Source organism: Etheostoma spectabile, chromosome 12 (genome assembly GCF_008692095.1).
Source record: "Etheostoma spectabile isolate EspeVRDwgs_2016 chromosome 12, UIUC_Espe_1.0, whole genome shotgun sequence".
Classification (NCBI taxonomy): domain Eukaryota; kingdom Metazoa; phylum Chordata; class Actinopteri; order Perciformes; family Percidae; genus Etheostoma; species Etheostoma spectabile.
Window position 1 is genome coordinate 17,618,588 of NC_045744.1, and position 21,939 is coordinate 17,640,526.

General features: G+C 42.0%; 3 protein-coding genes and 1 long non-coding RNA gene across 5 annotated transcripts; all 4 read right to left on the bottom strand.

Moving 5' to 3' along the window:
• Positions 1-24: 24 nt before the first annotated feature.
• mcm6 (minichromosome maintenance complex component 6) lies at positions 25-6,366 on the bottom strand. Its single transcript, XM_032530877.1, has 18 exons — positions 6,102-6,366; positions 5,770-5,916; positions 5,420-5,530; positions 5,089-5,176; positions 4,786-4,947; positions 4,516-4,681; positions 4,215-4,363; positions 3,920-4,070; positions 3,672-3,813; positions 3,391-3,532; positions 3,200-3,307; positions 2,677-2,832; positions 2,334-2,462; positions 2,065-2,229; positions 1,267-1,393; positions 900-1,106; positions 654-793; positions 25-565 (listed from the first exon to the last, which is right to left on the bottom strand). The coding sequence occupies exons 1-18, from the start codon at positions 6,197-6,199 to the stop codon at positions 458-460; spliced, it is 2,496 nt and encodes an 831-aa protein (XP_032386768.1). The 5' UTR covers positions 6,200-6,366; the 3' UTR covers positions 25-457.
• A 6,685-nt stretch (positions 6,367-13,051) lies between these two features.
• On the bottom strand, positions 13,052-21,924 carry LOC116698740 (uncharacterized). The gene is made up of 2 exons (XR_004334293.1): positions 21,838-21,924; positions 13,052-13,215 (listed from the first exon to the last, which is right to left on the bottom strand). It is a non-coding gene; the product is annotated as an uncharacterized LOC116698740 (long non-coding RNA).
• LOC116698735 (C-X-C chemokine receptor type 4) lies at positions 13,056-14,783 on the bottom strand. The gene is made up of 4 exons (XM_032530856.1): positions 14,709-14,783; positions 14,369-14,577; positions 13,982-14,265; positions 13,056-13,875 (listed from the first exon to the last, which is right to left on the bottom strand). The coding sequence occupies exons 1-4, from the start codon at positions 14,721-14,723 to the stop codon at positions 13,280-13,282; spliced, it is 1,104 nt and encodes a 367-aa protein (XP_032386747.1). The 5' UTR covers positions 14,724-14,783; the 3' UTR covers positions 13,056-13,279.
• si:ch211-227n13.3 (uncharacterized) lies at positions 16,487-20,110 on the bottom strand. Of its 2 annotated transcripts, none has more exons than XM_032530855.1 (6): positions 19,975-20,110; positions 19,277-19,354; positions 18,695-19,176; positions 17,748-17,823; positions 17,508-17,636; positions 16,487-17,408 (listed from the first exon to the last, which is right to left on the bottom strand). In XM_032530855.1, exons 3-6 carry the CDS (start codon positions 19,140-19,142, stop codon positions 17,000-17,002), a joined length of 1,062 nt encoding a protein of 353 aa, XP_032386746.1. In that variant the 5' UTR covers positions 19,143-19,176; positions 19,277-19,354; positions 19,975-20,110; the 3' UTR covers positions 16,487-16,999. The 2 variants fall into 2 exon arrangements, with proteins under 2 accessions (XP_032386746.1, XP_032386745.1); XM_032530854.1 differs by having other exon boundaries at positions 19,890-20,084.
• Positions 21,925-21,939: the final 15 nt, after the last annotated feature.

The following is a 21,939-nucleotide window of genomic DNA, read 5'->3' on the forward strand; positions in this document are numbered from 1 at the left end:
TCAACAGCAACAAGCGGTTTTGTTTATGTCAACATTATTTATTAAACAAACGTTTCCATTTACTCCAAGTCATAATTTTACAAAAGACAACATCACTTGAAACCATTAAGTCTTATAAGCCTCAGCATATGCCTTGAATATACAGTTATGGATAATCAACAACTAAACAAATCAGGGTTGTTCCCCTGACTAAGAGCCAAACAGACTGAAACCAGCAAACAACTGGAGGACAAAGAGCAGCATATTTACAAAGGTTTGACTAAGACAAGCCCCAGAATCTTCTGTACAGTACAAAACATGTCAACATCTCCAATGCTACTTTTTTGTATATGCATTACATATGAGCATTCAAAAACACCTTGAACACCAACTTGATTGATGAGGTTTAATATCAACAATCATGGAAGCTGTAAGGGGAGTGGAGAAAAACTAAAACAGAGACATGACAGGGGGGAGTTTAATCATCCAGGATATAGTTGGGGTTGACAACCAGAACTTCTTCCTCTGGGATGGCAGATTCTGAGCCCTTTAGCCCCCCCTGAGACAGCTCGATGAGGATGTGATCCTGGAAAAGCAGACACACTTGGTCAAGTTATGTACAAACTTGGAAAGACTTGTCTTTTGATTTTTTTTTTAGCAGAAGGTGGACTTACAAAGTGCACGAGCCTGTGAAGGACCTTCTCTATCAGACCCTTCTTATTGACGAGCTCCTCCTCTGAGTCAATCTCTGACTCAATCTCCTTCAGATACCAGTTCACAACGGCACTTTTCTTCAGTTCTTCCTCTTCCTCAGCTGCAACACAGACAGCAGTTCAAAGGCTAAACTGTATCATAAAAGAACAAGTATGGAAGTTACTAAAAATATATTTTTTAGTAGTGTATAGAGAGCCGTCTCCTACCTTCCTCGGCCCGGCGCAAATGAAGCACCAGCAGGTTGGAGATGCGTTTGTACTCCGTGAAGGACAGGCGGAGAGATGGCTTGGACTGGGTCCCAGACTCAGTGTGGCCGTTCACACCGTTGACCTGTCCGTTAGTTCCATTGGTGTGCCCGTTCACACCGTCCATGTGACCGTTTACACCACTCACCCCGTTAGGGACAGCGTTTCCTGCAAAGATAAAGTTTGCATTAGATTAAAAAAAAAAAAAACTGGTCTCCTTTCAGTCCTGATATGATCTGCAGGTCTAGTGTACGTACGTCATGTTTCTGCATTTATATGTTAATGTGTACATTTGTCTCCAAGAGACTGCATTTTTGTCTGTCTGTACCATCCTGCTGCTGCTGCTCCTCTTCCTCCAGCTCGTCGTCCTGCTCCAGGTTGATGTCGGGTGTCTCCACTCTGATGATGGATTTGTTTAAAAGACGGAAGGCTTCCTTCACATGTTTGGGCTGCACCTGAAGACAAAAAGAAAGGTGAACATTCTGTATGATGCAATATGCTTCTGAGTAATTACAATACTATACATTATTTCACCATCACTTAAATAGAACACTTTGCCCATATTGTAAAACGTGTGATTTAAGCATGTCAAGTATATAAATACTGTGAAAGTATCAAACGCACACAGACAGTATTCAGAAATGGTGCCTATAAATGAGCCGTCAGGACGTACGGTTGTGATGTCACAACTATACTAGTATAGGACAGTGCCGTTACATCATCCCCCTGTCATTGACCAATCAGAGCAGACTGGGCTTTATCAGAAAGGGGGCTTAAAGAGACTGGCGCTTAGATGGAGCGTTTCAGGTATATATATATTCATAATTGATCAGATGTGAAATACAGTATAAAGTATTTGTTGCATATACATTTATTATATATTCCATTCATGAGGATGTATGAATACAGGTATATTCAGAGAGTATGAGAAAAATGTTTTTTTTTTTTTTTTAAATAAAGCATGTAAACGTGTTCTAGTAGAAACCAAAAATACAAGTAGGATCCAGAATTTGAGCATAATATAAAACTTTTAAAAAATGTCAAACGATTGTTGTGTAACCATCTGTGCCAAAGTCCCTGTGCACCTTTTGTGCTCGCTAAATAGGAAATCATTGTTGGTACCGACCTCGTCACAGCAGTGCATGCGCGCCATGCCCTCTGACAGGCGGATCATGCTCTCCAGCTGTCGCACCGTTATTCTCCAGGCAGACTTGGACACTCCTCCGGAGCCGTCGCGTTGGCGGAGACGCTTGTATTGCTCAACGATGAACTCTTCGGATTCGCTAGAGATCTACAGACGCACACAAGGTATACGCAACGGTTAAATATGAATCACAAGTGTACAAATCGTGAGCCTTATGAAAAACACAATCGGTGCAGCAGGCAGATGCACACCTTAGGTTTGAACTGCCTTGCAAAGAGCAGGTATCTGCGGATTTCATCCAGAGAGTACAGTCTGTCCACAGATTGCTCCATGCGGGTGTGCAGGTCCACTATGCGCCTGGCGATGGCATAGTCTGTCACCTGGGATACACACAGATGAACATGCAGCAATAGACCAGGTCAAATAAAACGTTAATAATCCCTGTCGATTGTTATAGCGTCAGATATGAGATTATGATTTAAATTATAGAAAATGAGGATTAAACATAATGTACACACATTTAACAGATCTGAAGTTCAAAAACAAAGCAAGAATCAGTGCAGGACCAAACGCACAGACTGTGTACACGCGTACCTCGTTACACTCGTCCACCAGGATGAAGAAGAGGTCGAAGCGGCTCATGATAGGGGCGGAGAGGTTAACGTTCTGCTTCAGACTCTTGCTGCGGTCGTAGCGCCCGTTGACAGGGTTGGCGGCCGCCAGGATGGAGGTGCGAGCATTCAGGGTGGCCTGTCGGAGACAGAGTCTGGTTATTCTACTGAAGAGATGACTGAAAGGCTTCCTTTTAGTTTTGGCTTATAGAACAGCGCATCTTGGATGCAAGTTGTAAATTGTAGTAGTACAATTGTAGTATTGATTTCGTATGGTTATGTTATAGAAATGGGCTTTGAGGTTTCTCTTGATTAAAATGAGGTGTGAAATACATTTTTTTATCTTTATTTTTAACCTTTATCACACCGCAGTCAGTAATGTTGGACAAATTTCTGAAATAGTTTTAGCCTCCCAAAACGTCGTAATCCTTAAGGAAACACCACGGTGAGTCTCGAATTTCAGAATGTGTATTCTTCCCACGAGCCGTTTCATTTGGCTGCATTACCTTGACTCCAGCCTTGGTGATGCTGATGGTCTGCTGTTCCATGGCTTCATGGATGGCCACCTGGTCCTTGATGTCCATCTTGTCAAACTCATCAATGCAGCACACGCCCTGGAAGAAATCACTGCCATCAATACCACAGAATACACTAAGTAATGTCCATCACTGCCTGCTTTATGACTTTTAACACTCACGTTGTCCGCCAGCATCAGAGCTCCAGCCTCGATGACAAACTCGTGGGACTCCTCGTCTCTGACCACCGCTGCCGTCAGACCGGCGGCGCTGCTGGCCTTGCCGCTAGTGTACACTGCTCTGGGACTGAACTCCTCCACGTGCCTACACGCACATTTAAAATTACCATTCAGACTGACTGTGCACACAGTCAATACTTTCAGTCCTCTGATGGATTACAATGTATAGTACAAGTATATACCATATACAAGTAGTTACTGGTCATTTGTATTGTGTTACATACTTGAGGAACTGGCTCTTGGCAGTACTGGGGTCTCCTACAATGCAGACATTGATATCTCCTCTCAGCGAGGTTCGCTCCATAGTCGTCTTTGGAACGCCTCCAAACAGCATCAGCAGGACCCCGCGCTTCACCTCGTCATTGCCTGCAAATCACGGTCACCGATAAACTGAAAATCTGCAACTTTATTAACCTTCAACAAAGTTTTCCGGAATAGAGAAAATGTTCCAACAGTGGTCTCGAGCACTGACCGTGGATGGTGGGGAAGAGGCTGGTGCACAGGTGGTGGTACAGGTTCTTGTCCTGGCTCATCTCAAACACTTTCTCCCACTCCTTCTCGGTCATCTGGCTCTTTATGCTTTCTGCAGTCTGCTCCTCATCCCGCAGCTCCTTACCCCCAAACTACCACAAGGGAAAACACACACTTGTAAGTGAACTCCAGGTTTGTTTGGAGCTTTATTTGCATTTTTGGTTTGGGTGAGAACAATGCTGTGGGTGCGATTGCTATGGAAACGCATTCATTATTAGCTTGTGTGCATCTCTTACTCGTGGGTTGGTCGGGGCCACGTTGCAGGCCAGGAAGGCCAGCCTGTATGAAAGCTCTCTGACGCCCAGAGCTTTCAGTCCTTTCAAACCCTCAGCCTCAAAGCCCTGGGGTCCTCCACCTACGCGGGTGCTGGTCTCTGCTCGCACACCTAGAGACGGGACGCCCAGACATATAGTCATGAGGTGTGAAATAAGTAAAACTAATGTCAATTTGTTCAAATATGTTACTGCTTTCATGCAGTCACACTATAGGACAACTTAAGTGAATTTAAGGCTCAAAGTGTGTGGTCAAAAATCCCACCTGGGGTGGTGAGCTGAGAGACGTCCGGCACGACGATGAGGGTCCCGGTGAAGTCACAGCGGTCTCCAGCCTGAGCCGTCTCCACAGCCTCGGCCCTCAGGACGATCTCCAGGGAGCGTGGGATTGACCCGCGAGGCAGCTCCGCCTGCGTCTCCTGGATACGCACCTGAACACACAGAGTTGGACTCAATCAGATAGCTCAAGCTGTCATCAGTAAACATGTTTCCCATTTATGCATATGCACATATACATCCTCTATCTCATAGTTACCTTCTGGAAGTCAACAAACTTGGATTTGTGCGTGTCGAGGTGGAAGCGGGAGCGGTTGTTGCAGACAGGGTTTCTGCAGATGGTAGGTGGGGAGTATTTGAACTGCTGAGGGACATCTTTGATCAGTGCCTGGCAGTCCATGCACAGGAAGGTGCCACTCACCTGCAAAGTCACAAAAGATAATGCTGTAACAGACATGCTCAACATTACTATATATGCACAACTTTCATTTGGTTTTTTAAGCATGAAGCACATCTGGATGCTACCGCACACCACTAATCATGTGCATGTGCTGACTCTTACCAGTTCAGGGTGTACTGGGTGTGTCCTCACCACCTGACCACTGATCCTCACCAGGGTGCCGATGCGCATGGATGACAGCTCACGGATCCTAGATTACACACAAGAAAAGGGTTGATATACTGCTCTAGCTTTGATAATTTAACAAATTAATAAAGTCTTAGAGTAAATGTAATTCCAAAGATAAAATTACAGCAACTTCATTATTTCTACTGAGACAACAACAGTATGGGAAGTCCCAGTATAGTATGCCATATATCATATGCCAACAAAGTGTGTGCACAGTGATTCACACCAAAACCAGCAACTGACGTAGGTTTGTCATGTCACTTACTTGTGTCTAGTGGGAAGTTCCTCAAGGGCTACGTAGAACTCTTTGTTGAGAGGAACATTCCCATGATCCCGAGCAAAGTTGCGCACTGCCCGGCAAAGGAAGGGGTAAACTCTGAAAACACGATTGTTTAATGTTAATCCACAGCTGCCTCTCCATGACTGCCAATGCACCTGCTGGCTGTTTATTTACCAATACACACTGTATACTACTAAAGATTAGAACATCAGTTTTACTGGTGAGTTCAGGTTACAGTGAAAGTGTTGTTCACTCCAGCATCGTCAACAGAGATCAAACTGAGGCTGCAAGGCCACAAAGGTGCCACGCAGTGGGGGTTGATGCGGTTGGCTCACCTGTAGTACTCCTCCTGGATGGTGGTAGCCAGCTCCTGGTTGAAGCCCTCCAGGTCTGTGAAGCTCACCAGCAGCGTGTTCCTCTCCGGCCTGATCAGCTCCTCGGCCTCCCGGACGTACTTCACCTCCCCATCGCCTGTCTGGAACCTATACGGATTCAGGCAGCGGACAAAGGTAAATGTTATACATGAACAACAGCCGATCAGCACAGCAGGGAATCCTCATAGTTTCTGATAACGAAACTTTGAAACGTGATGCATCATGCTGTTAACGCGTGCACAGCCTGTTTCGGCCGGCAACAATACAATGAAGCCAGTTGCTGGCTGACTTACTCCTCTAAGAAAGCCTGGAATAGCTTCTGGCATTTTTCAGCCAACTCGTCTTTCACCATCTCTCCGGCATTCTCCGCAGTTGCTGTGGCAACATCCATGCTGAAACACCGTCAAACTGGAATAAAAGACTCAAAAACCTTTTCACAGAGCCGTACCGCTTTCCTCAGGACAGACACAGCACGCTACAGTCCCGACAACACAGCAACAGTTTCGCGCGAAAAGAGGGACACGTGATCTTTGGCGCGCCGCTCTCGTCCAATCGGTAATGCTATACAAACGTTCTCTAGATTGTAGCCAATCAGCAGTGATATAACTGCTCCTCCCCGCTGCTCGCTTCCTGCTCTGGCTATGGTCATGCTTCAAGTCAGTTCAGTGGGGGAAATAAAGACTGGCAATTTTGAAAAAAATAAATAAAAAAGTTGACATTGGTCTAGGGTGACCAGACGTCCCCGGTTTCCGGGGACAGTCCCCGATTTTGGCTACCTGTCCCCGGCTGGATCTGTCCCCGGAAATGTCCCCGGTTTTCACTGTGACTGAAAGACCCGAAATTGGAATGAAAGAAAGAAAAAACTGACAAAACGTAGCCGATAGTCTCGCACCCAACACACGCAGGCTCCAGGCAGCCAGAGCCCGCGGTGCTCAGAGAGGTTTTAGAAGCCGTGTGTTACGATGCTAAAATCACTGATTATTTACATGGAGTCTGGTGCGTTTAGCGAACGCAATTTCGCGGACTTTTATGTTTTAAAAAGGATCTTAATCTTTAACAGAAAGGTCGACCTCCTTAGAAATCCTTCCCATAATGTTGTCAGACACTTAGAATATTAATCTGAGTCTGTAGCAGCTAAACAAGAACTTTTATGAACGTAAATACAAGCTGGACAATTATCCTATTAACTTACATTGCAGCGATCTCGTTTAATACTGCATCACTGTCAAAGGAAAATATGTCCTCAGTAGTTTTTGTTGTATCTGATTCTCAATGAGCTGTTGCAGAAACAAGCCTTGAGCAGTAAAGCAAAAGCTGTCAGTAGTTCAGTAAACATTACAACATTATGAAATATTGAGACTTTCTATCTTGAAATATTAAGACTTTCTATCTTGAAATATTAGGACTTTCTATCTTGAAATATTAGGACTATTAGGACTTTATATTTTGAAATATTAAGACTTTCTATCTTGAAATATTAGGACTATTAGGACTTTATATTTTGAAATATTAAGACTTTCTATCTTGAAATATTAGGACTTTCTATCTTGAAATATTAGGACTATTAGGACTTTATATTTTGAAATATTAAGACTTTCTATCTTGAAATATTAGGACTTTTTATCTTGAAATATTAGGACTTTTTATCTTGAAATATTAGAACTTTTTATCTTAAAGTATAAGGATGGATTTTTTATCTTGAAATATTAGGACTTTCTATCTTGAGGTGTAGTGGAGTGGAGTAGGAAGTAGCAGCAGGGGTGGGTCTAGGATCAGACCTTGGGGGGCTCAGCCCCTAATGAGAACAGCTCTAGGTCTAGTGTCCCCGTTTTAAGTTTTACAAAAATAAAAACATTACTTGTTTTTAGGTAAATACGCTTCTGAGCTGAAAATGTCCCCGGATTTTGTCTGAGAAATCTGGTCACCTTACATTGGTCTCCTTTTGGCTGTACACGAGTCGAACAGTTGCTCACATTATTTCACTTAGGGTGGACACTATACAGACAATGTCCCAGCCTCGAAACAATTATGTTTCGTTTTTCGTTTTTCAAATGCTGCTAGAAACGCAATTGCTTTCCATGGGTACTCACGTCGTCCCTAGTTAGATGGCTTTCTCTAATCCTAACAAAACATCCCTAATAATACATATTCTTTGCACTATTACAACAATAATATGCGGTGGAGAGAATAAAAACTGTGTTATTGCACAGGGAATCATTATCCACACCCTAGCCTACAAATCGGGTGGTGTGATTACTACTTAATGTAAAAAAGTAGGATCAGTGTTGTTAACATGTGCCTTAATTGAACGTAGTGCTACAGTTCCCCTCTGTGACCACTGTAGGGCAGTAAACGCAACCATACAACACATCATAATTATAAATACACTCATCAACAGTCAACTCAATAGAGAGAAACATCATAGGCTACTACAACTTCCCATACTTCTTATTCATGTCAGAATCTGTTTACATATCTATATTATTCCCAACGAGGATTGTGAATTTGTAAGTTCTCACAGTGGTTGCAAGAACACAATAAACATGATCATTTCATGATATTCACTGAATGTGTCAGCTTGTTTATATCTGCCTCGACCATATTGTGTCCATCAAACTAATCTCCAGAGAAAAAACAGCAATAAAACATCTTGGTTTTAATACATACATTTTCAATACTGTTGGTATTTGTAAATCGCACCATTAATGAATTGTAGATCGTGATATTAATAATCATTTTATCAATATCAAAGACATGTTGACATTCATTATAATAAATGTAGTGTTGTAATTCTTAACTGACCACTCATGTTTGAAACCTTTTTTTGAAGAACGAAAGACAAGTCCAACACAAACGTTACAACAGAACAGTTAGAGGCCTAATAATCAAAATAGAACACGCAAAGCAAAAGAAAAGAGACAGATCATCAGCTTAGACTAAAAGCCCCCACGGGAGTTTGCTGACCTGAGTCCCAGGTGGAGACTGCTCCACAGCCTGGGACCCAGGACAGACGGTCCCCTTGTGTCTTTACAAGGTACAACTAGCAGGCCTTGTTCAGAGAGATACACGTTTAGTATTTCACATATATAGTCTGAAGCAAGACCATTCAAAGTCTTAAAGATGAGGAGGAGGATCTTGTATTTAATCCTAAATATAATCGAAAACCAGTAAAAAGACGTCAGACCCATGTTTGGAGCACATTGAGGATGGATAGCACATGGACAGCAAAGAATCTCAAAGAGGTCTGAGACATTTTCACAAGTTATTTGCTGTAATTAACCTGCTCCCATTGCAATCCTGAACCCAAGCCGGCGACAGCAGCTGTTCACTATGAAGGATCTCTATACAGAGACAAAGTATTCAATATTCAATAGATAGCATCCGGGTGGAGTATCCCTTCTAGAGTTAATATAAACTGTATTCTTAAGAGGAGTGTGTGCAGGGTCCAAAGGAGGTCACAAACCCTAATCTCAGCTCTTGTGTCTGTCTCATCATGATTTATTACATTCAATAGGAGTAAGTTGATTTTCAATTTTCCATGCAACTTAGGCTACTGTGTGATGGGCTACAACTTGACCCAAGAACCGCTGACCATGTAGTGTAGTGACTTAGAATGGCCACAAGAGGGGCAGTTTGTAATGAGGACAAAGAAACAGAGCAGTGGACCATAGTGTAATACTAGTGTGGCAGGGGAAAAGCAAAAGGTTCGCCAAACTACCTGCTATCACCACCGCCATTTGTAAATCACTATACCAAGTTATATATTATTATTATTACCAAGTTATGTATTATATATATATATGTATATATACATATATGAATGTGATATATATATATATATATAATATATATATATATATATATATATATATATATATATATATATAAGGTCTTCATAATTGATCATATGTGAAATGCAGTATAAAGTACTTGTTGTATATACATTCATTATATATTCCATTCATGAGGAAAGTATCTATTCATAAAAATATCGAAGCAAAGATCTGCTGATGAAGGCCATAAGATGCCTCTGAAAGCTCTGGGAGTAATCTAGTAATGGACCTTTAGTTACGTTTTTGTGTGTGAAACTGCCATTTCCAAAATTACGAATAAACCTTCAAACCCAACATTTCTTTATAAGATTTGAACACATTTAAAACAAACCTGCCTGTGTTTCACATGTACTGTATGTCTACAACCAGTTAAGAGATGCCTTTTAACACACTGTAAGGATTTGTACATGTGTGTTTGTTCATATATCACTGAATGTGATTACAGCTACATTATGCTTGCTCAAGGGCAATTGCCGGATGATATCTAACATACAAATGCATCTAAACTCACACAACTTCTGCAGAGTTCCGACCCAGGACCATCTGTGACTAACCAATACTGAGTTCTACTCTATTATGTCTATTTCTGCTCCCACATCATTCTCACGTCTCCACCTGCTGGGGTCAATACAAACACTCCCGGCAGGCTATTGGTTTCACCTGTCACATTGTCTTAATTCACCAGGAACAAAGCAGGAAGTTGTTGCAGGCCATTTGGATGCAGCCCAGTCTTTCTCTCCCGTTTTATTTCTCCTTTTGTCTTGACCTCTGGTTTTCCCACGATTGTTCAGCAGCAGGAAGCTCAGCTTGTCTGAATATGAGGGATCCTGACCATCTGTAAGCAAACGCACATACACCAACACAAATGCACTGCAAGAGCATCAGTGCCATCAAGGTTAGTGAGGAAGGCTTGTAATAAAATATTTACCTCTGTAATGTAATGAAGTAGAAGTATACACGCAACATAAATGCACCTCATCAGCGTGTGATAGAGAAGAGGGGAGAGATGGTTTGAAAAGAGTTGTTTCCTGGTGTATTTCTATTCACATGGTGACACATTGTCATTGTTTGGGGGGTGTACTCCTGCACACTTGACTCAAAATGAAACGGCATACAGGGAGAACAGAGCAGTGCTTGGAACCCTTTTAATACACAGACCATCATCAATAGAAAAATGCAGCATGACATCCATGTTAAATATACTGACAAGGCAACCTAGAAGCATTTTCTGGCCAAACAATGGAATATGACTGACTGTCAAAGTCAGTAAGTCCAGATGAGCATGTGTTTTACTTGCTGAGAACCAGACTAAAGGCATAAGCCCACCTAAAGTACAGACCGTTAAGCATCCCCAGGGAGGATACAGCGTCTGCTGATATCTGTGGGACGTGTGGGTCATAGATTTCTGATTGTTTGCCAATTTTTGAAAATTAAATCTGTAATTCAGCACACTGTTTGTTATTAATATGCTGAACTACAAAGCAAAACAACACAATATGCGAATGCTTGTAGTCTTTGGTTGCAACTTACTAACATCCTAGTATTCTTTAAAAAACAACAACATATTTACAAGATAGATACAAGATAAAGTTAACACCTCTCTGAATGCAGGGCTGATATATAACCCACAAAGCAATAAATTAACAGTCTACCAGTATGCTAGCAGCTCTGGGAGACTTTTTTTTATAGGCGCAGCTTTGACTTAAATGTTAACGTGAATGCTAACGTGTTCTCTTTACTATGCTAACATGCCTAAAGGCCTATGCCACGCAGGTACGTTGACCCATCTTCACCATGTTAGTTTAACATATGAAGTAGAGCTGAGGCTTATGTGATATTCATGTAATTTGGTCATAGGTCAATGTTTTGGACATTATATTTTGACCTGATACAACACCATAACTGAGAAACCAAATGTGTCTTCAAATCTTGTCTTCTTCAGAAATCTATAATTGGATTATGATATTAAATTTGTATAATTTTTAAGAGCTAGGAACATTCTGTCTTTTAACACTAGAGATCTACTGTATGTTTACACATCACCTTTCTGCCTGGTTCATGATGTCTTTCAGTGTCTCTCCTGCATGTTGTTACACTGCTTTATTCTATAGCAGCTCTCTGTGTTGATGAGTGCAGGGCTGCTCGGGTGTTTGATTGTTTTAACTGCTTGTTTTTCCTAAAATGAGCTGCAGGAAGTCTTTCCTGTTTTGAATACACTATGAATAGAAGAAGAATTGTGTGAGTGTGTGTGTGTGCGTGTGTAAGTGAGACAAGGGCATAAGGTATGATAAAGAAATAGGTACGTTTTCTTTCTACATTTACTGTGAATGGAATTATTTCTGTATAAAGCTACATAAGCACATGCTAGGAAGGACAGTCTTGTCACAGTGTCACCCTTGTGGTGCTGACTTACTGTATTTTTCCTTTTCGTCTCTCTCACAACTCTCCTCTTCCTCCTTCTCCTCTCTGCTCCAGGAAACAGGACACTGTAAACTTCCAGCTTCTGTTTCTCTCTCTTCCAAGTGGAAGTAGGTATGTGGAAAGCACTTGTGTTATGGTGGTTTGTGTGTGTGTGTGTGTGTGTGTGTGTGTGTGTGTGTGTGTGTGTGTGTGTGTGTGTGTGTGTGTGTGTGTGTGTGTGTGTGTGAACTCTGGAAAAATGGATCTCCTGACCCTTTCATGCTCCTTTTTCTCTCACGTAGAAGAAATAAACTGCTTATATTATCAGCATAAATCTGCACCACTAAAACAGTGACACAAAAACACACTCTCACGCCTGTGACTCATACACACCTGTCTATCACACATCCCATGCTAAAACGCAGTTTCATCTTTCGAAAGAACTTTACTGTGTCCATGCTCCGGATCAGTGGATTCAGATGGCAGGCGGTTGAGTGATCATGAGTGAATACAAAGGGAGACAAGTGGATGATCATGAAGATTGGAACACAGGCCACAATGGCAACTAATTGACACTTGTTCTGAAGAATCTGTATCTGTAAGCCACCAACTCTGCCCCCAAGCAAACCACACACAGAGTAAAACAATAGTTTTTCCCAAAAAGAATCTGCAGGCTTGGACACTGTTGGCAGCTGTCGGCTTACATTTAAACCATGTGTGAGACCAAATAGAATTGTTTCACGCTTGTTTCTTCCTATTCCACCTTTCCTGTTCCTTTTCAATGGGTTTTCTATGATAAAGCTGAGATGCCTTCATCTACCATCTCATTAGCTTACTTGGAATTGTTTGTGTAATGTGGGTCTTATGATATTTATATAAACCCACTGAGAAGAAGACTGAGTGAAGATGGCATTGGCTGTGGTTGAGTGGTTAAAGTACATGCCAGGAATTCATAGTTTCACTCAGGAAGCAAGAAAATTCTTTCATAAGAGAAGACATTTTCACACATATGGGTATTTTGTATAGTTTATTACAAACATCTACAACAGTACGCAGAGCAGCCCTGAAAACAAATCTAATAACAGTATTTACAGGAGAAACATGACAGTGAGGGAGAAGACACGTCGTGGGCCAGCAGACTGCTTCTTACTTTCTCAGACACCTTAAACACACACTCAGACACACACACACACACACACACACATAGACAATATACATATATACAGCATAACCAATCACTAGCTGGAATGTAAACTGGAGGACTCTGACTCTGTGGTCGTGGAGGCCCCCGGGCGCCTTCGTGGTAAAATCTTCAAACTGGAGGCTCGGCTCAGAGTGAGGGCTCTTCGGGCCGAACTCTTGAATCCTGCCCCCAGGAAGGCGTACAGCAGCGGGTTCAGGCAGCAGTGTGCAAATGCCATGGGCTCAGCCACCCCCAGCCACACGCCCAGGACGGCCTCCAGGCTGCAGCCACGGGGCAGGACCTCCAGGCGCAGCAGAGCGTCCACAGAGATGCCCACTCCGTAGGGCAGCCAGCAGATGAAGAAGCAGAGAACCAAAGCGATGGTGGTCCTGACCGCTCGCCGCTTCTGCCTCTGGCCCCCAAGCGGGCCCCGGGTCAGCCTGGTGACAATGACGCAGTAACACACCAGAAGGACCACGCCTGGGATCACCAGACCCACCAGGACCAGCTGGAGATGGAAGACTGCAACCCAGAGAGGAGCATTGTCTTCTGGGTAGAATCGCTGGCACAGAGTGGCCCCCTCGCCTCCTTCCTGAGTCCGGGCAAATATTAAGTCAGGCACTGCCAGGAGGGCGGCGGGCAGCCAGGCACCTGCAGGGAGAGAAGAAGATTAAAAGAAGTTAGCTACTGTGGAAATAAGACAAATAAAAAGGAGAGTTGCAAAGAAAAAAGAAATAGAAAGCAAACCAACACTTACCCACATAAACCAGTCTGTGTGCCAGTAGCTGCCTCAGCCCACCAGTGTTTGTGTCCGTGGCTCGGACCACTGCCAGGTAGCGGTCCAGGCTGATGAATGCCAGGATGAGCACGCTGCCGTACAGGTTGACCGTGTAGATAACGTGCACACCAACGCAGGTGGCCGCTCCAAAGCGCCAGTCAGCCAGGGCTGAGTCCACGGCCCAGAACGGCAGAGATAGAACAAAGAGGAGATCAGCAGCTGAGAGATGCAGGCGATATCGGTCTGTGAGGCTGCACTTTGACCTGTAGACAAACACAGGAGAGGAACTCATTAAGCCAATGTCTTATGGGTTCTTGTTAAGGACACATAGAGATTCATCAGATCAACCACCAACCCTCCTCTCACCTGCGTTGGCAGCCCAGGACTATGACAACCAGGCCGTTTCCAGTGATGCCCAGTGTGAAGATGAGGGCGTAGACAACAGGCAAGAAAACCTGCTGAATGTTAGCAGTCATCACATGCTCCACGTCACAGGGCTCCTCCAGATCTCCTCCCAGGTCACCAGAACCAGAACCCGAGCTGGTGTCGTTGAAGTCATAGTCAAAGAAGATATGCTGGAGAGATGATGATAAGTAAGGGCGGGAAGCAAACAACAACAACAACAACAACAACAACTGATCCTAAACACAGACTTGTGAATTTACTCAAAAGCTCACGTTTGCCTAAACATCACTGACAACCTTACCTCATAGTACGACATGACGGAGGCAGTCTTTCTCCTTTCTCAACGGAGTGAAGTTGAGATTTCTGTTCACAGGGAATATATAGTTGTGTTCATGCTCCACCCCTAAACACTGCAACACATCTGTGTTCCTGCTGAAACGTTTTTCCTGTTTTCGAGGTGTCAGGTGCTGATAGTGGTTGTATTACAGGATACTGTGTTGTGTGTGTGGGCACACTGCTTGAATTGTTTTGGCCCTGAGACCTCTGGTTTGTGATAATAGGGCCAATAGGATTGACTGATGAAGAGGATCAGACAATGTGTATTGTGTGTGTGTGTGTGTCTCCAAACTCCATGCTCTTTTAAATCAGGACAAGCAGCAGGAGTCCCCCCACAAGAGTGTGTACATAGTTGCTTTTGCGTCATTGTCTTATATGATGCATATTCAAGCATTCATGCATCAACGTGCATAGATAGGCAGACACTTAAGAGAGGAAGAGGAATGTGAGATGATTATAAGCTGTGTTCTGGTAACGCTGTAAGATTTTATCTGATCTTTCACTGCCACTGAACAAGACGTGCGTGTGTGCGATATTAGTGTCACCTTTCTGAAAGCAAACTTTTTACAGTGTTTACTGTAATAATTAATTAAATGACCAAAGAACAATTTAAATGAATGATTTAAAATGCATTATAAAACTCAAAACTACAAAAAGAAATTTAATTTCCTCATTCTGTCTTTAAATTAACAAAATATAATTGCATTTTGAAATGGAATAGCAAATACTTAAAGGATGTTTTATTTCTTTACTCATTTGTCTTTCAATCAAGTTCCATCCCACAATTAATTTGCTTTCTGCTTTAACTTTTACAGTTCATGACTGTTTTAATTTAAACGTGTAAGCAGCACAGAGCAACAGCCGGACTTACAATTTGCCAGCTGCTATGTGTTGGCAGGAGTCCGGTCAATCAGAGCACCTACTGCTTTTTACATTTCACTTCATTTGTAGGTGGCACACTGCTTCCATTTAAACTGCATCTATGTGTGTGATACAGTCGGTCAGCAGACATATTTCCTGGCAGTTCGGACATTAAATCCCCATCCTCTCCCAATACAATAATCCCATAAGTAAACAGCAACACCCCCAATAAGTGCTGCCAAGCCTTCAAGACCCAATTCCCAGTCCCTTATCTCTTGCTCATTTACCCCACCCTTTCCTCCACATTCACTGGTATCAGCACAAACATCTTGAAAATAACATTGCTGTGTATAAAGACCTATTCCTGATTTACCCTCATCAAAATGAGCCAGATGTCTCAGTGTCGGCACTGGCTTTATTAAATGGGTTTATGCTGCCGATTATTGTTTATAGGTGCAGAGATCGAGTTAATAAGCATACTGGCTCACTGGGACAGCAAACGATTGTTAATGTTATAAATGTACTTTTCTCTGTGGAAGTTTTCTGTAAAAAACACAAACTAATTGACACACAGCTGACATACTGTAGCCACAGTTCTGATTCTGCATTAAGTGGCGCCACCATGTGGGTTTCTAGAGAAAGGGTACACTGCCCAACACCTCTGGAAATACAACCAACACGTGTCCCTTTATCCTCTTTACCATCTTATAGAACATGGCTCCTGTCCACCACTTGCTATTTATTTACAATATTATTAGTAAACAGTGTTGTTAATACATACAGAAAGAGCAGGAAGACACTGTGTCCCAAATTGCAACTACCTACTATACATGTTTTTGTAATTATTTTATTTTTTACATTATAAAAATTTTTACTTTTTTAAAATAAATATTTATTACCATTTTGTACAAAGAAAATCATGCAACAGTACGGTGTCGGATGTCAAACCACGACTTTTAACTTATGACAACAGTACTTTTTAAATTATATTTAATTTAGTCACTTTTTTGTTGTAATAATCTGAATAATCTTACTATGTAGGTCTACTGATAATGATTTTAAATAATTGAACTCCATCTATCGTTAACGTATAATAAAAAACAGCTTTAATGTTAAAAACAAAACAAAAAAATTTAAATATATACTTTTTGAAATTCAAAAACATAAATATCATGCAAGTACTTGGAACTGCGGTAGTACTTTGCCAATAAACTCAGACCTATAGGTACAGGTGTGACTCCAGGTACACCGGAGCAAGTATTTACAGACTGGTGTTTAGAAAAGAATAATAGCCAGGCTAAACAGGAAACATCATAAATCAAAGCTAAAATGTGGCTAGAATACTTTACTGAAAGCTGTAGCTGTTAAAGTGTAGCTTAAAAAAAAGTCACGTCACTAATGTGATTCTCGGACGATCACGTTGCTGTTGCCACGCAACTGCACAAGCAAGTCTCTGAATCCACCCCTCTTCTTCGGTGTTTTGTGCTTGAGTGGGACCTCGCTTGGCTTGGTGGTTGTCAGAGTGACTGTGGGGGGAATCAAACCAACATTCAGATTTGTGTCTGCTTGATCATCGACTTCTTGATCGCTATGACCCTCTAAACCCGGCCTGCTACTGTGACCGCTGGTTGGGTGAAGACCGATCTCATTGGTACTGCTAATACTGATGTGTTGGCTGTGCTTGTTGCTTTGGAGATGCTGCTGCTTAGTGGCGCGAGGACCCTGAGAGCCATTTCTCCTCCTCTTCCTCTTGTTTTTCTTCCTATCCTTTTTCACCAGCAATCTGACATGCTGTCTAAGGTTCCTGACACAAAAAAATGCAACACATTCAGGTCATTTTTTATGTAAACAGGCTCACTGATCTGCTTCGCTAGGAAATGTGTTACGTGTACAGATGCGTTACCTCTGAAGGAAAGAGTGCGGCCTCGAGCAGGCTGATGATTCTCCCTCTACCACACATTGTGCAGGTCGCTTTGCACCATTGTTGACCTTGAGTCTTTTCTTAACCAGTTGTACATGGAGCAAAAGCTTCCTGATAAAAACAGAGAGGTTCAGACAGTTATAATGAGCTGAGAGAATATACTGTACATTTTCATGGCTACTGGTGTTCCACCTAAAAGCCAGTATACACAAGCAGCCTTACCCTTTTGCATTAGGCAGCCTCTTAGGTCTCCAGTCCTTGATCAGGACCCACTGGTCACATGTCAGGGACTTGGGATCTGGAGAAGAAACAGAAAGAGATGTTGAACATGTTAGCATGCATCTGTGTACTGGATATAGACCGGCCCCTCAAATGATCTCTGTGTGTTGCTCTCTAGACGCCTCCGTTAAGGCATTGCAGGACTGAACTGAAAACATTACACTGACAGTGAAAGCACAGATGTTTGGGCTGATCACAGTCAGCAGTGGCCTCATGTAACATATGTGTGTGTATGAGTGTAGCCTGTGTGGCTATGGAAGTTCTTAAGTCTCCAAACACTAGTCTGAACTGGTAATGACGTAGGCTTTATAAGGAAAAAACACTGATGTTTTTCTCTATTTGAAAGTGGTAGTTGACACAAAATGAAAACAATTCTAAAAGTTATAGTAGTCATCATTCAAAATACCAATACATACACTGTTCTTATCAGAATCAGCTTTATCAGCCAAGTATGTGTGCACATACAAGGATTTTGACTCCTGTTTGATTCAATTTAATTTATACTTAAACATCTGAACTGGCAGATTTTACGAGAGAAAATATGTCTCAAGAATTATTAGCAAGTGAAAATGGTAACAATGAGTTCCTATAGTAACTATCAGAACTTTTCATCCCATTAACCACAAAAATGAGTCGAGAAGCACAACTGTTTTTCTGTAGAAGCAAATATTTTTAAATATTTGGATGGATAGCATGTCAGGAGGGAGAAAATGTGTTTTTTTGTACTTTGTGTGTACTGAAACATTAACATAACTATGTTGTGGCTGTTACATCGGATCTTATTAACAATACACGCATCTTTTCTGTGTACTAGTAGTTGCTATAGTTATGGGCCAATTTCCGCCAAAACACATTGCATTGTTGCTGAAACAATGAATGAGTGCACTCACCGTTGTTTAGGAGTTTGCTTTTCATTGGTGCTTTTATCTTCTTTGCCTTCCGGTAGAGATTCTGACAGTCTGAGCACAAGCCCTGCGAGGGCCTCGGTTTCTTGGGAGAGGCGTTCCGTAGAAAGGAAGGACCAGAAGCTACGCTGCTGGAAACAGAGCAGCAATCTTCATCTGACTCGTCCACTCCTTCATCAACCACCTCTACAGATTTTCCTTCATACTCTTCGACATCTTTTCCATCATGTGTGCTGTTAATGATGTCGATGATGTCGCGGTCCTTCCCCTCATCTGTGTTGACAATGTTGTCGCCAGCTTCAATCTTCCTCGGGCCTGTCCTCTGTCTCTTACTCTTCAACTTGCGCTGGATAACTTCTTCATTTGGGCTGGGACTTCTCTGCGGGTTGTTCTTGGAGGCCTTTGGTAGTCTAGAGGGGCGTTGGTGATACATGGGTCTCTTCCACTTCTGACAATACTCAAATGATCTGTAAAAAAGAGCAACAGTCACTACCTGTAATCACGCACCTACAAAGTGTAACACACTGGTATGTGTCCACAACACAGCCAGTTTTCATGTGGTCTCACCTATAGTATTCTATTCTTATGGATGAGACATTAATGATCTCGAAGCCCTCTGCCTCAGACTCACTTTCACTCGCAGGCCTGTAAAGACAACAAACGACTTTAATGACAGATAATCAAAACATTAGAAGGGAAACATACAGTACAATATTATAATATGATCTTGATACTATTTCAGCTTGATCTCAATTGTCAACAAAATTGTATTTATCCAGCCCAAAGTCACAAATCTGCCTCAAGGGGCTTTACAACCTATACAGCACTGCTACGTGCATCGTGTAAATAATATTTAACAGCTGACTAACGTTACATATAACTAAAACTGTATTTTGCCGTTGTTGAGCTCGAGGGAACGAGTAACGTACGCTGAAGCACTGACGTAACTTTTCTAAGTTTGCAGTGTCAATGAGTCTGTGGTTTTAAAAAAGGGTCTCTCCAAACGACAGAGGACGTTAAAGATGGAGAGCCCGCCTTACGATGCCGAGTCGAAAATGCCCCCTTTCCTTCAAATAATTTTAGCATCTTGGCTAAGCTAGCCAAACTAAAATACCGTAAACAACAACTGAATGCAACGACACTGTCAGCACTGAAGCTAGGTTATGCCTTTAAAACTTACTGCTCCTCAGATTGTTCACAGTTTACGTGATCTGACATGTTCAAAACTGCTTTTACTGGCAGCTACAACACAACGAGGCGCTTACTTGTTAACAAACGGGCTAATCCCCTATGTAGCTCGCGGACCCGTGTTGTGTCGCTCTAACTGCTCGAGGACAGAACTTGAGACTATTAACTTGAAGATGCTCTGCTGCGTACGCCTGCGTGTCGGTGTCAATACGGTGATTTGTCAACTATGCGACGGTGAGTCGCGTGGTTATGACGCAATCGTTATCCTATTTTTACAAAATTGTTTGCTACGGAGCTATGACGTGAGCTACAAGGTAATGGAGCCATTTATGCATTTTCGTGTTTTTTTGGAAATAACCAATGCCCAAATAGAGTCTTGAAACGCTTCAGATGTAAAGTTATTCACTCTCAAAGTGGCGCCAAAATGAATAGCAGTCAATGGGATGTTAACGGCAGGTGATGGCTTCGTAGCATTAAAATGGCGCCGGGTGAGCTACGCTTAGAGAGGAGAGGCAGACTCTCATTGGACTCTCATTGGGTATGACGCGTTAAGCCGTAAACCGTTTACATTGAGCATGCGTGACTCAAATCTGCACTCTCCTCACATTGGGCAGTCGCTGTCTATGAAGTCGGGTGCAGATTTGAGTCGTGCATGCTCAGATTTCAACAGTTTACTGCATACCGTGTCATACCCATAGACAGTTAAGGTCATGGTCATAGCCATAAACTGTCTATGGTCATAACCTGGCTTTGGTCATACCCATAGACCGTTCATATTAACGGTCTTTGGTCATACCCATAGACTGCTGACATAGGCCTACCCGATGAGAGTGTCACTCCCCGATGTAAGTTGAGGGCAGATTTGAGGAGAGACTTCTTTAATGTTAATTAATGTTAAGGAAAGACTTCTTTAATGTAAATACAGTAAAAATCTGGTAAAAATGGACCTGCTTAACAAAGTTTGTTTACTGATGGTTACAAGTTAGCAATCAAACACAACAAAGGTTGTCAGTTGAGTTAACGTTTGCAATCAAACGATCATAGATAGCTAAAACGGCTTCTCTTATTGTTGGTAATGAGAACAGTTTATTATTTCATGGATTTCACAAATTTCAGTGTGACACATTATGCCGGAAACCGTTTAAATTTGAGCATGCGAGACGCAAATCTGCACTCGGCTTATATCGGGGAGTGACAGTCGGTTCATTCTTTTTCTACTGTTGTTTGACCAAAAAAAGAAAAATGGCGTGTGTTAACGCCACCACGCCAAGCCATGGATGTATGGTATATTAAATCATGCTAAAAGGGCAAAAGTTCTAACTCATTGCACATTTTTTGACAATTTTACAGTTAAAACATCAAAAACACATCAGGCGGGTGAAATAAGAGTTAACACGTAGGTGTAAAAGGGTTATAAGCGTTTGTATTATAAAAACTGCCATATTCAAAACATTTTAAATTCAAAACATTAAAAATGAAACAGTTCTAATTAAAATCAAATTCATGCCCTTAGCCTCTATGCTGTTGTGGTGTTATGTAAGTTTTAATAGTTTATTTGAACATGTAAAAAAACGACAACATTAAATAAAAGATGTATATACATGCATTCATGCATACATAGATAATTAAAATGACAGATAAATAAGGCCATGTACTTCTCACCACAGTCTTCCAAAACTGAAAGTCATTCAAACAAACAAAAAATGTCCCATGTTCAAAAAGGAGTAGGAAGAAGTTGATAAACAACTTTAACTAATTTTAGTTGTAAATGTTTAGCTAGCTATTCATATTGTAATAAACAGATTAGCTTCATTCCATTTTGGACAGATTCATCGCAAGTAACAAATATTTTGTGTTGGAGATCATCTTATATGACCTCCTAACTGCTAGCTGTAGGACTGCAATCGTTGCTTTGGTTAAAGAGAGGACTTTGAACACACCACACACACACACACACACACACACACACACACACACACACACACACACACACACACACACACACACACACACACACACAAACACACACACACACAACGAGG

Coding starts and splice junctions, on each gene's coding strand:
- si:ch211-227n13.3 (XM_032530854.1), bottom strand. CDS start 19,927: ATGTCAGATCACGTAAACTGTGAACAATCTGAGGAGCA. Junction 19,355..19,889: donor TGTGAACAATCTGAGGAGCA/GTAAGTTTTAAA, acceptor TTGTCTTTACAG/GCCTGCGAGTGAAAGTGAGT. Junction 17,409..17,507: donor CCGCACTCTTTCCTTCAGAG/GTAACGCATCTG, acceptor TTTTTGTGTCAG/GAACCTTAGACAGCATGTCA.
- mcm6 (XM_032530877.1), bottom strand. CDS start 6,199: ATGGATGTTGCCACAGCAACTGCGGAGAATGCCGGAGAGATGGTGAAA. Junction 5,917..6,101: donor TTCCAGGCTTTCTTAGAGGA/GTAAGTCAGCCA, acceptor GAATCCGTATAG/GTTCCAGACAGGCGATGGGG. Junction 2,833..3,199: donor TCACCAAGGCTGGAGTCAAG/GTAATGCAGCCA, acceptor TGTCTCCGACAG/GCCACCCTGAATGCTCGCAC.
- LOC116698735 (XM_032530856.1), bottom strand. Junction 14,266..14,368: donor GTCCTGGGCTGCCAACGCAG/GTGAGAGGAGGG, acceptor GTTTGTCTACAG/GTCAAAGTGCAGCCTCACAG. Junction 13,876..13,981: donor ACACAGACTGGTTTATGTGG/GTAAGTGTTGGT, acceptor CTCTCCCTGCAG/GTGCCTGGCTGCCCGCCGCC.